Source organism: Pyrgilauda ruficollis, unplaced genomic scaffold (assembly GCF_017590135.1).
Source record: "Pyrgilauda ruficollis isolate IOZ18807 unplaced genomic scaffold, ASM1759013v1 scaffold38, whole genome shotgun sequence".
Lineage (NCBI taxonomy): Eukaryota > Metazoa > Chordata > Aves > Passeriformes > Passeridae > Pyrgilauda > Pyrgilauda ruficollis.
The window spans coordinates 3124452-3138423 of NW_024525267.1; the positions used below are offsets into that span (position 1 = coordinate 3124452).

Sequence of the window (13972 nt, forward strand, 5' to 3'; positions counted from 1 at the left end):
GATTATCTTCTACATCACTCTCTAATGCTAGCTCTGTAAGTAAATGCATCCTGGAAATAATAGTATATCTGTAATCATCTTGGGGTCTAGTGTCTTCTTTGCTGGTTTCCATAATTTTTTTGTACATTAATATAGTAAAGTTACAAGACATCTGTTAACTGTATCAATGAGACAGTGTTGTCCTTCAAAAATACTAATGTGGGCAAAACAATTTGTTCCTTATTAGGTGCTCATCTAATGTTTGTCTGCCAGTTTAAACTGGCAATTCACTGAAAACTCAAAACTCAGAGCTAGGAGTCAAGGAGTCATTAATCTTTGAAATTAGTTGTTAAAGTCTGCCCGTATAATTAAGAATTGTCAGTCATTATCAAAAATATTGTTGGACTATTTAAATACACTGAAGCTTTTTAGTTGCAATCATGGTGTTAACAGAAAACTTTCCAAGAGGTGGTCAGACTGTAAAAAAAAAAAAAGGTAGGTTTTCTGGTATGTGGGGTCCACCTCTAACATAAATTCTGTGTACAAAGTGGTACAGTGGTGCAGTGGACACTCCTGCCTCTCCACCCTTAGCTAGAGCCGCTGACACTTTTAGAAGTGGAGGTTTCTGTCTGGATCCCAGCTGTACTGTCTAGCTGGGTGTCCCGGTGCCTGCCCGAGAATGAACAAAGCATTGTATTTAGCAGATTAAATTTCAAAAAAAACAGCCTTCTGCTGCAGTCACCTCTTATGTGGAAAACACCACACGGACATCCAGGGAAAAGGTGGGAGAGGAATGATTGGGTTTGCCATTGCCTGATTCTAGAGAAAAAACTAAGCACAAGAAGCTGGTGGTGATCAGACACGTGGGAGAAGGAAAGCAAAACTGGTGCAATGAGTCAAACATTTATGTGCTATAGGGCAGGGTTAGTGCCAAGAGCTCTGTGTGGCTCTTTTTCTAACAATTGTGCATGACCATCCTCCAAAAGATGGAAACAGCTGCTGGCCCTGGCTCCTGACAGCTGTTTGCAGCATCTGCACAGCTGCATCCTGTGGAGGTGCTGTAGAAAACACGAGCAGGTAATAGATTTTGCAAAACTGACTTGCAAGTCCCTGAGGCTGAGCTGTACTGTTGTAAATGTCACCCCCAGATGTGGGTCTTCTGTCACTGAAACAAGCACTGCCTTACCGTGCAGACATGTAGGAGCTGCCTCTACCCATTTAGGTAACCTTCACAGAAGGGTTGGGGGTTTTTTTTCCTTCTGAAAACAGAGCTATTGTTAATCCTTACCCCTGTTTCAAACCACAGGTAGTGATTAATTACTCAATTGTGAAAGGACTGAAGTACAATCAAGCAACACCTACCTTTCATCAATGGCGCGACGCACGGCAGGTCTATGGCTTGAATTTTGCAAGCAAAGAAGAGGCTACCACGTTCTCCAATGCAATGCTGTTTGCTCTGAATATCATGAACTCACAAGATGGAGGTAAATTAATCTCTCTTAATCTGTGGCCTTTTAACATGCTCGTTACCAATCACCTGGTGCAGTTGTATTGGATATTATGCCATTATAACACACGTGATAATAAAAAACCTTACCCTTTAGATCAGCGTTTGCTGTGGTATGAATTGCACGTTTTCAGATGTTATTTCCCTTTCTGCTCATTTTTCATCATGCCTTAACTCACCATAGGAGATCAACAGTTACTTGGGAATGCCTAAGCAGGCAGGTAGCCTCACTGATTTATGTGGATCTGTATATATGTTGTTTTACACAGGAGATGGCAGAATACAACTTTAAGTAAACAGAAGCTAGAGTAAAATTAGCAAAATCTGACAGGACAGGACTCAGAGCTGGTATTTCCAGTGTGTTGGGCCAGCTTCAGCCATTGGCTCTTGTGGATCAGCTTTCCAAAAGAGGAGTGTGGGGCACCTTGGTTATTGAATACTATGTTGACTGTAAAAGAACTTTGTGGTGGAGTTTGCTGTTCTGTGAATTTGTCATTGCATTAGCTTGAACTGGGGCCAAAATAAAGTCCTGGTTTCTCAGTGGAAACCAGTTTCTGGTTTGTGGTACCTGGATGATGCACTGCCCTCAGTTACACACTTACGACCTCTCTGCAGCTCCTGGGCTGGGAACAGAGCAGTCCTTGTGTGGTGTCATATTTTTTTGTTCCTGCAAAAACACATGCCACAGCCCTATTTTCCTTTTGCAAACACGATGAGTCAAGGTTTGCAGCACGTGTTGCCATCCAGGTTTCACTGCAGTGATCACTGGTGATGGAAGGGGATTCCCTCCTCGGAGATTGTCTTCAGAGGGAGATTGTCTCCTGACAACCTTCAATACACAAATATGTCTTACTAAAAGGTGTACTTGTAATATAAGAGTTCAAATTTTTTATTTTGCTATTTCTGTTCTATTATTTGCATTCTGGCAAATGTATAACTCATCAAAAATCAAGACATATTTCTAATTCTCGGCTATATTTAGAAATACTGAGGACTTAATTCTGCTTTCTTCATCTTGAACATTTTCAGCTGTAGCTGTGCCACAGCAGGAGATTTCATGAGGAAATCTGGCCAAGATTCACCAATCCTAAACTCATGAAAGTCTGAAGAGTACAGAGCTCTTTGTGTGCTCAGATGTGACCAGCCCTTTTAGACCTCCAAATTTGGGTACTTTGACTGTGGTCTGGGTATAGAGATTGGTTTAATGCCTGTGATGAGTCTGCCTTTCTTCCAAAAGCCCTTAAATTTGGGTTGGGTTTTTTTCCCATCTGTCTCTTCCTGTCACAGGGAGTGAGGTTTTTGCAGGATTTTGAGTTTGCTTCAGGGAGGTGCCTTGTGGAAGCACAAGTCTCAGGGTAAGAATTTATTGCTCATAGGCTAAAATACAAGAAACTGCCTTAAATTATGTAAGCTACACCTAGCAATGAACAACAGGTATTTTTAAGAAAGAATTTTTGAGCACTTGAAAAGCCTATTCAGTTTCTGAGAAGTTTATGCATGTATAGCCTGCAAAAATTTGCCTTTTGATTTTTTGGGGGTATTTTTAAATTCATTTCCTTAGCACACCAAAAGTGTGCTTTAGATGCTTTGCAGGTTTAAAATCCAGTCCATGCTGAAGAGCTTGTATTTAAAGTTTGTAGTTGTCACATTCGAAGACATGAATTCAGTTACAGATAAGAAATTTTATTATCTGGACAAAAAAGAATAGTCAGGTAAACATTCAGTCCTCAGCAACCCTTTTTGTCTCATACATAAGTGTTAGAAGTTTCAAAGATTGCCAGTTGTTCCATTCTTTACAGCTGAACTTGTCAAAAACTGAAATTTTGATTAAAGGGATTTTCACCTTTTTTTTTTTTTTTTAAACCTCTGAGTCTATGAAACAAATTCCAGAAGCACTCATTTTTCATTGTTTTTAAATTATGAAATTTATTTGCAGAGGTATTTCTCTTTAATATTAGCTAGACCTTGATAATGGATTAGAATGAAGCTTTTTATATCATCAAGAATTTTCCTGTTGCTGCAGTGATCTCAGCATGCAAATTGACAGCAAAAGTACATAATGGATATAAGGTATAAAATGTTTTTTCATATCTGCTCTTCCTGGCTTCTATAGCCCTTAAGCTTTTGTGGGCATGAATTAATGTGAATAGGAATTCACACAAATACACATATCCATATATATTTTCAGGCACTGCCACTTCCTGCATACTCCATCCCTTCTGCTGCCTGCATGCTGCATTAGGGTCTGCTTTTTTCATATGGAAAAATCATTAGGGAAAAAACATATTTATTATATCTATGCATCCATGAATTAAAGTTGCCCATGTGCTTATGCAGATGGATGGCAGCTTTAAGGGGTGCATTTGTATGCCCAGAACTGCTCATACACTCATAAAAACCTCAACCAAAACCACAGGGTGAAACAGAGGCTCGCTCTGCCCCATTCACAGGGCAGCAAACCCTATCTGCTGTTCTGAAGTTGGAATATGCTCTGTGCACTACTTGGCATGTGCTATTTCTAAAGTTTAGTTTTTTCCCATATTCCCCACTGAGATATTATTACATTTGAGTACTGCTGATCCTCCCATAGTTGAATAGATTCTGGCTTCCATGCCTGCTTCTCCCTTCGTTCTACCACCCACTGCCATAAACTAAAATTAATCATGGTACACTACAGCAGTGGATGTGAGACTGCATCATGTCTTCAGCAGTTGTGGAGTCAGGGTACTCTTACATGTGGGAAAATAGCTGGTCTTGGCACAAATTAATGGTGTGGGGTTTTGAATGGTGCACTAAGCTGAATTAGTTTGAAAAAATGGTAGCAGTCTATTTTTAGGGAAGTTGAAAATAATTTTTAGGTAGCGATGATTTCAAATGGCTGAGTCACTTCAAATGAACACACAGTTATGAGCTAGTGATGGGAATTGCTGTACTGTCCCTCTTCTTCACGAGAGAAACTGCAATGCCCAAGAACAACCACAAGCACTGACCTCTCTGTTCTGACTGCGTGGGACATGAGTGAAAACTAACCCAAGTGCTTTGTTGAAAGCCAAAGGTTAAATGGGCTGAATCAGATCCTCCAGCCAGACTGTGTTTACCCAGGTTACCTGTCAAGATCAGTGTTGGGGCAGGTGTCTTCTCAGGTGTGTGACACCCCAGAGTTTCCAAAAGTTGGGAGAAAAGCCACAGCCTAAACTGTCTGGCTGGTTGTGTTTCTGCCGTGGATGTACCCATACTCTTACCATGGGCATGGCTGGCCACCTTACAGGTGTCCCTGTTCTCAGTGCTGTGGTGGGAGCCTCTCCCAGTGCACGTCCCCAGGGTGGGCAAAGCAAGCCTTGAAGGAGGTGAACACAGACTGGCTCATTCTTGTGCTTTGTAAAGATGCTGATAGTTAGGTGAGGGGTAATCCAAAATCAGATAAAATGGGACTAAAACCAAAATATTACAAATATGCACCATCCTTCCTTTAGAGGTTGACAGCTGCCTCACTGAATCACAGTTGTTTACCTGCCAGCTTATTTATGTGCCTAATTACTTTGATTTCCTTATACATCTCTTTAATCTGTTCTCCCTTACAAACAAAAGGAGAAATGTTGGTCCTGAGCCAGCCTGCAAAATGAGAGCAAATGATAACACTGACTTGCTCATTACCAATCTCTTGCTTACAGTGCTTTAATGGTGTCATTTAGTAAGACCATTAATATGACAAATAACTTCCCATTTAATTGTTTTTCTTTCATGGCTGTCCATTTTGAGAAGTCAGACCTTTCGCTGGCATAAGTTACATGGTACAAGGGAGTGTGTCACCAGCTTGCTTTGTCATCTGCAGCCAGGTTTCACTGGGGGCAGAGCTTCACCCCTTCCTGCCCCAGGAGACTGTGGAAGAATTTTACACAGATTCTGCCCACAGGCTGTTTGATGTTTCATGTTTTTCAGGGCTTACATGCTCTTAGATTTCCCAAATGCAATCACTGGTGGCAGGGCAGCATGGTTATTGGAGCAGGACATAACGTGAGAAGATTAGTAAGCTAAAATGGGCAAGTTCTTCCCTGCCGTAATTTTGTAGGAAAGCCAGTGGTGCCTGTAATGAAGGCAACTTTCTGCAGGGCTTAATGGAGCTGTACTCTCAGTGCTTCTCCCAGTGAGTATTTACCCTTCTGGGAGAGAGGGAATGAGACTCTTTTCTCTCCTTTCTTGTTCCCCAATTTTCTGGGGATGGGCAAAGGGATTCTTAATCTTTTTATTTCTTTGTTTCCTTGCTTCAGACACTGAGTCCCAGCTGGTTGCTGGCAACACCTGCATGTTCCCATGTTGCATCAGGGGACAGTGGTTCAGCTTTGTGGCAAGACCAGTTTTGAGGGCATCTTGGGCTTCCATGGCTTAAAGACTTCTTCTCTTGGAGAAGCATTAAGACTCTGATCTGTGCTACTGGTAAATGCTGCCTGTGACATAGTGAATGTAATGTTTTGTGAACTGCTTTTCTTTTGATGTCTGTGCCCTGGGGGCTTAGATAGTTATTGTTCACTTAGAATGTATGAAAATTCCATTTCTAAATGTAAACACCACATGCTGAAATGCCTTATGCAGAAAGCTTATTGCAGAGTTAATCATAGTTAGAGGTCAGCTGCCTTATCTGACTAAGAACAGAGAATTTGGAGGAAAACTTGAAATAGAAGAGAGGTTTGAAGAAGATTAATAGTGATTTATTTCTTTATTTATTCCTTGTAAGAAAGCCATTTTCTTGTTCTAAGTGTCTTAGAGACCACACAATACAGACATAGGTCATGGAAGGTGCAGAGTTCAGCCCTGTGCCTTCAGCTTCACAGACCCAGCCTTGCCTCTGCAGGGAGGATGTTTTGGTAGTCAGAAGGATTGCTCCTCACTCCTCTTCCTCTGGTTAGAAGATCTTAATAGTCTGTGGATTATTTCTCCTTGATTTAGTAAGTTCTTGGGAGTTTGAGATCTTTTTCCATTCCTTCAGTCATTCTGCTTTTATCCCTTCAGAAGTGATGACATGTCTCTGTCGCTGGGAGGAAGTTCCTTGAAAAAGACTTTGGAGAAATAAAAGAATAAAGCTTTGATTCATCAAATAGCAGATAAAGTGACAGAATGTACCATACATTCTCTCTCCTAGTTAGATGCCCTAAGTATTTGCAAGGTTTCTGTCAGTGAAGGATGTGTGTGAGGATTATGGTGCACTGGATTTCAGACAAAAGTGTACACAGGCTTTTTTATATTTTCTAATGTTATATTCAGTTAATCTTTTCATTAACATTTTGACAGCTAGTCCTGCATCCCTCAGTTTTTCAGTGGCAGTAAAATGTAACTTCTGAGAAATTCAGTCATCTGAATTCATCTTCTACAAAGCAGTGTCTCTTTTATTTGATAATATTGCTCCAAACTTCCCAGCACCACAGAGGACACAATGTAGGAAGACAAAAGACTTCATCTTCATTACAGCACTGCATAATACATAAAATAACTCATCAATAATGGAAGGGACCCACCACAGAACACAGTGGCCACTTGAAGCCAGCTGGTTCCAAAACTGTGCTGGGGTAAACAGATCCATGCTCCATGCAAGGTACTTTGCATGCTGCTCTGTGGACTTGTTTCCTGCACTATCAGGTGTGTTGGTGAAGATTATAAAGCCCTAAGATGGTGTACTCTGTGCAAATTTTACTTTTCAGAGTGCTAATAACATTTAAAGATGTGTGTAACTTCAGAAGGCATAGACATTTGCAGAACCATAAGCATGGATTCTGCTGCGGGTCTTTGAATCAAGCCATTGCAGACATTGTTCCTATTGATAATCTAGGCATAGAGAACTTGTAAACAACAAACTTTTGGACTCACTAGTGTAAATATGATCCATGTGGTCAGACACCTAGGGCTAGCCAAACAAGCAGCCTGCAGGCAATGGTTAATTGGGTGCATGTGAAAAATACAAAGAAAAAAATTACAAATAAAATACAAAATACAAATTTACAAAAAAAATTTAAAAAACCCAAAACACACACACACAAAAACCCCAAAAGTTTTCCCAGGGGAATAACTGTTTTCTGACTTACATCTTTCAAAAACACCAGAACAAGATTTAGAGAAAGAAATTTCACAATGTTTCCAGACTCATGCCTACACCAGTTTCAGTATCAACTTTAGTCACGCAGAAATGTTGTGCAGATAGGGGGATTTCTGATCTAAATTGCTGTGCTTTGTAAGTCAATGAAGAGGGAGGGAAAATTCAAATAAGATGATGAGCTTTTTCCTTTCATCTGCTGCATTGCTTTATCACTGAAACTGTTCCAGAAAAGTCCACATGGCATACAGAGTCTTTTAGTATATTGCTTACTATAGGAATAAATTCCTTCCTTTGCCATTTGGACAGGGATGAGCTGTTACCCAGCAAACTTGGTGGGGATTTATTTTCCTGCAGCAGCCAGTGAAAGTCTGTGAGGGTAGGAGTCCCTTGTGACCCCAGCTGTAAAATATCAGCTCAGCCACAGGACCACTCATTGTGTTTAATTCCCAAAACAACTTCTTCCTCTTCTGAGGGGGATGACAGTCCTCATACAAGGCCTCTGCCCATCTTTCCAAAATAACTAAACTTCTCCTGGAATAACAGGCACTTGCTTGCAGTCTTCCCCTGCCTGCCCAACTGCTCAGGTGCCCTCTTCTCAGGTTAACCTGGGCTTCCTAATTGGATATATGACATTTCACAGGATCAGAGTTGGAAAGGGCTCACAAGGATCATTGAGTCCAGCTCTGAAGGGAATGGCCCATACAGGGATGGAGCCCACAGCTCTTGCATTATTAGCATTAGGCTCTAACCAACTTCTAGGAACCTGGGAACACTTCACATTAAGAGAAACATGTTTCAAACCAGAACTGGAAGAAGTTGGCCCAGGCAGGAGAAGCAGTGAGTAAAACTGGTTAATCTTCTGTATTAGCTTGGCTCCAGCTGTGTGGAGCACAGCAGGTGAATTGATTCACTGGTGAATAGATAAACTGGGATTACAGACTCCTTTCAGTGCTAGAACTGCAAATATCATTGCCATTATTCATCTGTCAGGAAGTATCAAACCGTTATTGAATTATTCTGCTGTATAGAAGTAGGCATTTTTTCAACTCAGTTTTTCAGTCCGCCAGATGGTAGGGATCCACGGCAGAAAGTTTTCCAGGGCACTGAAGTGCTCTCACAGTGTTATGCAAATAAAGACCCATGACATGTTGCCTGTGTGCCTCTCAGCCACTTTCCTGCAGGATTCCATTGTACCCCGCTCAGAGCCGGAGCTGCTGTCCAACGTCTGCAACAACAAAAGGTGCCTCTGTTCTCTGAAGAGCATTATAAACCTAAAGGCTCTTGAGCCTCTTGCTGATGCTTTTTGCTGTGCTCAACTCTTCTGCACTAAATCAAAACCACTTCAGGAAGGAAACTGTGTGTGGGGAAAAAAAATTGTTGAGAGATTTAAGAGAGACTTGCACACGTTGACTTGTGCTAGCAAGATTCCCTTGCACCATTGCCTTCAAACCCCCGTTTTTCTGAGTGTAGTGCAAACTGGAAAAGCTCCCAGAGCTCAGTGATAGAAGATTCACTGTGGCTTTTTCACTATAGTCAGTGGCAGAAGAATATATTAACTTAGGGAAAAAATTCATTGTCAAAATTTAACAAGTCCAGTAATTTCTGTACAAGCAGTACAGGCCAGATTTTGGCAAGATTTCATTTGGAGATCATTTATAGAATTATTTGGGTTGGAAGGGACCTTAAGGATCACCTAGTTCCAGCCCCCTGCCATAGGCAGGGACAATTTCCTCTAGGTCAAGTTGCTCAAAGCCCTGTCCAGCCGGGCCTTGGTTGCTTCTTTTTATTTAATAGACTTTCTGTGTTCTCAGCTAACAGCCAGGCTCTATAATAGTTTGTCTCTGTACAGTAACTCATCTACTCCCCTAGCTGTGATCCCAGTCCTAGCAGTTAGTAATTGTGTGACCATGATTTTCCTGTCAATGGGAGTGGGACTATAAGCATCAGTAGCACTGGGTTTTGTGCCTGAGCTGGGACATCTGTGTGCTCAAGAAACAGTAACAGAGGCTCTTGGTACAGTCAGTTATGTATTAGGTGTCCCTAAAGGCAAAATTCATCCCATTCTCCCTTTCTTTCTCATCACTGACTGTAAAGGATTGATGCTAAGAACCCTTCTTTGGTCCCTGACAATTTTACTATCATCTTCTTCCAAACTTTCTAGTTAATGAAATAATGATTTCTAATTATGGTGTAATTAACTAGTAACTATAATGATACTTAAACCTCTGGCTTAACAATAATAAATTAGGGACCTGAAAACTAATGTGTATCTTTAGTGATGCTCTGTGGATTTCCTTGGGATAGTTAATGAGAGCTCCCAGGAATACATGTGTATTGTGCATGTCCATATGTGTGTTCACATGAGCAGTGCACATCAGATTTTCACGTCTCTGACTGCCTGAGCCCTGCAAACAGATGGGCTTTTTGCATGATTTTTTAAAATTTTATTTTATACCAGTGAGTGTTCACCATAAGTGAATTTAGATAAATTCACCATAAATTAATTTAGAAAGATGTTCACACATATAGATTGAAGTCAGAAATAAGTTGCTGGGCTAAGAGGATTTTTCACTGATAAAATTGGTAGTATTTTGAATTTCTTTTTGAAACTATACTGTCATTATGTGCCATAGTTCAGTGTGCAAACAGCACTCACTAAAAAGGTGTTTGTGGTCAAAGCAGTGTTTAGGACCAGGGGACTGTGCAGGGACAGCCAGTGGTGCAGCTGGGGAGGTGGGGCAGGCTCTGGAACCCTCTCAGGCAGGAGGCTCAGCTGAGGGGAAAGTCTGCTTAATTCCGAGTGAATCCCCATATGCTGCTGCCAGCAAAGCATGTAGAGCAGCTTCTCCTGCTGCCTGGTAATCCCTGGGCAGCTCACACAGTCTGTTAATGCCTTCTTAGGTGACTCTCTGTGGCCATCCAGCATCTTATTTTTCACCAAGTCAGGGACTCGAAAGCTCTAGGTTGTGTTGCAAGCAGAATCCCAGAGCCTTGTGGCAATGACTCGTGATTCCTCCAGTTAATTCTAATGAAGCAACTCAGCTGAAAATGGGATTCATTTAACTGAACTTCAGCCATTTAAATGCTAGGCAGCTAGTTTACAATAATTGTGCATTTTGGGGCGAGGAGGGCTCACCTGGAGGTGGATGGCTGTAGTCCTGTGCTGCTGGCCCAACAAGCTGCACAGTCCCTGCCACACAGCAGGGAGCAAACTGAGTGATAGAATGGAGCAGCGTGGGGCCATACTGCAGTTCAGGAAGGAAGTAATCTCCTAACAGGTGATTTTAGTCCTCCAAGCGTCCAGCCTTTGCCCTTGTACGTGCTCAGCTGCACAGCTGAGGAGGACACAGCGTGATTCAGGTCCTGATGGTGCCTTTGAAATTCTGCCCCACCTCTGCTGACAAAAAAGCCAAACCCTGCCAAGCAATCACCGTCAATCAGATTTGCATGGATTGCTTTATCTGTTGGTCTTGATTAGTATTCCGGAGATCTCTGTAGAAAACATGAATTTTAACTCTGCTTCCTCCAGTGCTGGTTTCCAGGGACTCCCTCTGGTGGTTAGAGCAGCGCCTGGGAAGCTGCCTGAACATCAGCTGTGCCCTCCAGCACGCTGGGAGAGGTGAACTGAAGAGTATTTTGGCTTTTTTCACACCTTTAAAAATAAACTTGGGGTCAAAGTCACTGAGGTTATCACCTCTTTTGACTTCTTGAACTTGCTAAGCGTGCATTGCTCGTTCTTGTCAAGAAATGGTGCATTTCCTGCAGCATGGCAGGCTGAGGAGCACGGCTGCAGGTGCCTGTGTGCTGGTCTGGTGCTCTGCACACAGGAGCAGGAGGACGTTCAGAAGGCTGGATCAGAAATCTATTGTCAAAAATCCATTTGAATATGGATTGTCCTGAAATTTAATGGATATCCCTTCTAAGGCATTTTAGATTATAGAGTATTTGCTCTTTTCTTTTTTTGGCTTACCATTGGTATCCACAATAGAAATGACTCTGCACATTTGAATCTGGGCCCCCAGGTTCCCCTGCATCATTTACAAATACATACATTGCACTTTCACTTCTCAAGATGCTTTGCCAGCAGATCTTACAGGACCCTTACTAAATGCAAAAGAAAACACTTTGAATCAGCAAAACAGCAGGGCTCACTGAACTTGGACAGAAAGAAAGGGCCTTTCAGTGTCCTCTGGAGCCTGCCAAAGCACTAAGGGCTGGTGATGGCTAACAAGGGTGGCACATCTAATGCAAAAGCTGGCAAGAGTTACCATGCAGAGTGCAGCAGGAGGGGCAGCCTCGATCAGGGATGGAGGGGTGCAGTGATGCAGGGAGCCAGAGGCTCTGGAGGTGCATGGCCCAGGAGTGTGGACAAGTTGCTGGATATGCAGTGGAGGCAAAAGGCACCAATTGAAAGCTTGGTTCTGGCAGAGTCAGCAGGAGAACTCCTGACTCAGATAAATGAGTAATTTATCCCTACTTTGTGGAAGGAAGAGGGATTTTGAAAAATGTTACAGAGGTGAGAATCCAAAGAGAAATGTGCCTTATGCTTCCTGCTGATTGTTTTATTTCTCATCTCTCTGACCTTTCTGATTATTCTAAATATGATATTTCAGCTTCAGAGCTAAAGCTTGAAAATAGATATTTGGCTCTTCAGATGAGCTGGCATTTGATTTTTTTTTTTTTTTTTTTTTTTTTTTTTTTTTTGTCTGTGCTGTAACATTCCTGTGAGAGCACAGAGTAACTGTGGGGTTTTTACTGCTGTTGCAATGATTTTCTTACGGGGAGATTTCCCCTGGGTGGCTTTACATTACCTCATCAGCCTGTGAGTGCACCCCCAAATCACCTCTTTTTGCTTATCAGAGTTTACTGGTGTGTCCAGAAATTGCCCAACAAGGGTCATGCTGTATATACTTCTTGTCTTGCATCACATTGTATTGCAGCCAGACCTTTCAGCACCGCTGTATTTTTAAATAATGTGTTCCCTGACGCTGCAAACGGTGCAGAACATTGTAGAGGCAGACAGCCACCAAACTGAGCTGTTGAGCTGGGGGCAGGAGCTTTGGTCAGCAGGCTGTAACACACAGGGAAACTATTTTACAGTGAGAAACCATTGCAGAAACCTCAGCGTGGTGCAGAGCTGTGTCCTTGTCGTGCCACAAAGGTCGGCGTGCTGGGTGCCCCAGTGGGGGCTGAGGTGCAGGAGCTGCAGCTGCTCTGCTCTGCAGGCAGCACTGCTCTCACTGCCATGGCTTGCATGCACTGCAGTGCCTCTGCAGCTCCTGAAGTTCAATTACAGACCAGACACACAAACTGGGCTTTTCTTCTGGAGCACTCCTAAAGTGCCTCAAGCCTGGGGAGCTCACTGGGAGCTCCACACCAAGGGTTTTCAAGGTTCTTTTAATGGAAACCAATTTTTTTTCTTCCAGAAATTACATTACGGTGTTACATTCGGTTGTAGTTTTTATTTTACTAAAATCAAAATTGAACTTTCAACCTTCCTGAGAAGATAAAGTATTTTGCTTCACTTTTGGTTTTAAAATGCACATCATGTAAATTACCATATTTGGTTATCATGAAGGCAATGACAAAGCCCCAGCTTTCTGATTCAAAATATAGAGAAATTCAAGCTAAACATTCTTTTGTGTTTCCATTTTGAAGCTCAAATTCATGGCAGATTACAAAACTGTAAAAAGACACATTTTATTTTTAAAGATGAGAGGAAACATGTTATTTTTAAAGAAAAGGAATATTTTTTTTCTATTAGAATCAAACCTCCATACATTTCTGTGCAAATTCAGACATTGTTTTTAAACTAAATTTTTTAATTAAACCCCAAAATTCTACCAAAGTTAATTTTTCATGGCTGCACTAGGAACAGTAAGGCAGCAATGAGTCCTGGTCAGCAGCATCTTGAATTATTGGATTTCACATTATTTTTATTACATTTATTTTTAGTGTCAAAATTAATTTACAGCTAATGTGAGAACATTAGCTATTTAAACAAAACTGCAGAACATATTGTCAGCTTTCACACTACATAAATTAAACTGGTATTTTCTCATATTATGTGAGAAATAGATACAGTCAGATATTTGGGGTCTTTATCATATCACATGATTCTGAAAGTATCTGTTGTGCTAATCAGCTGATTTTTGGGTTTCATTTTAATTGTTCTGCAACACTGAGAAAGTGATGATATCTTCCATACATATGTGCCTTAAAATTAGGTGGTTTTATTTCTTCAGTTTAATATTGCTTGATTTTGAAATGTTTTTCACTGGGCTTTCATCACCACGTTTCAGTCTTCTCACTGAGCTCAGTGCCTACAGAAGTTACAGTTGAATCTTAGCTTCTTACATTTTTTCAGCTGAGGCATGTATTCCCCTCCTGCAAGTTCCTGT

At 41.6% G+C, this 13972-nt stretch overlaps 1 protein-coding gene across 7 annotated transcripts in view; it reads left to right on the forward strand.

Annotated features, from left to right (window-relative positions):
• Positions 1-13972, forward strand: part of EVL (Enah/Vasp-like) — a 131422-nt gene that overhangs the window by 68110 nt on the left and 49340 nt on the right. For all 7 annotated transcript variants that reach the window (XM_041476354.1, XM_041476357.1, XM_041476359.1 and 4 more), the window contains exon 3: positions 1286-1463. In XM_041476354.1, coding sequence (XP_041332288.1) covers positions 1286-1463 — 178 coding nt within the window. The remainder of the gene's footprint in view (positions 1-1285; positions 1464-13972) is intronic.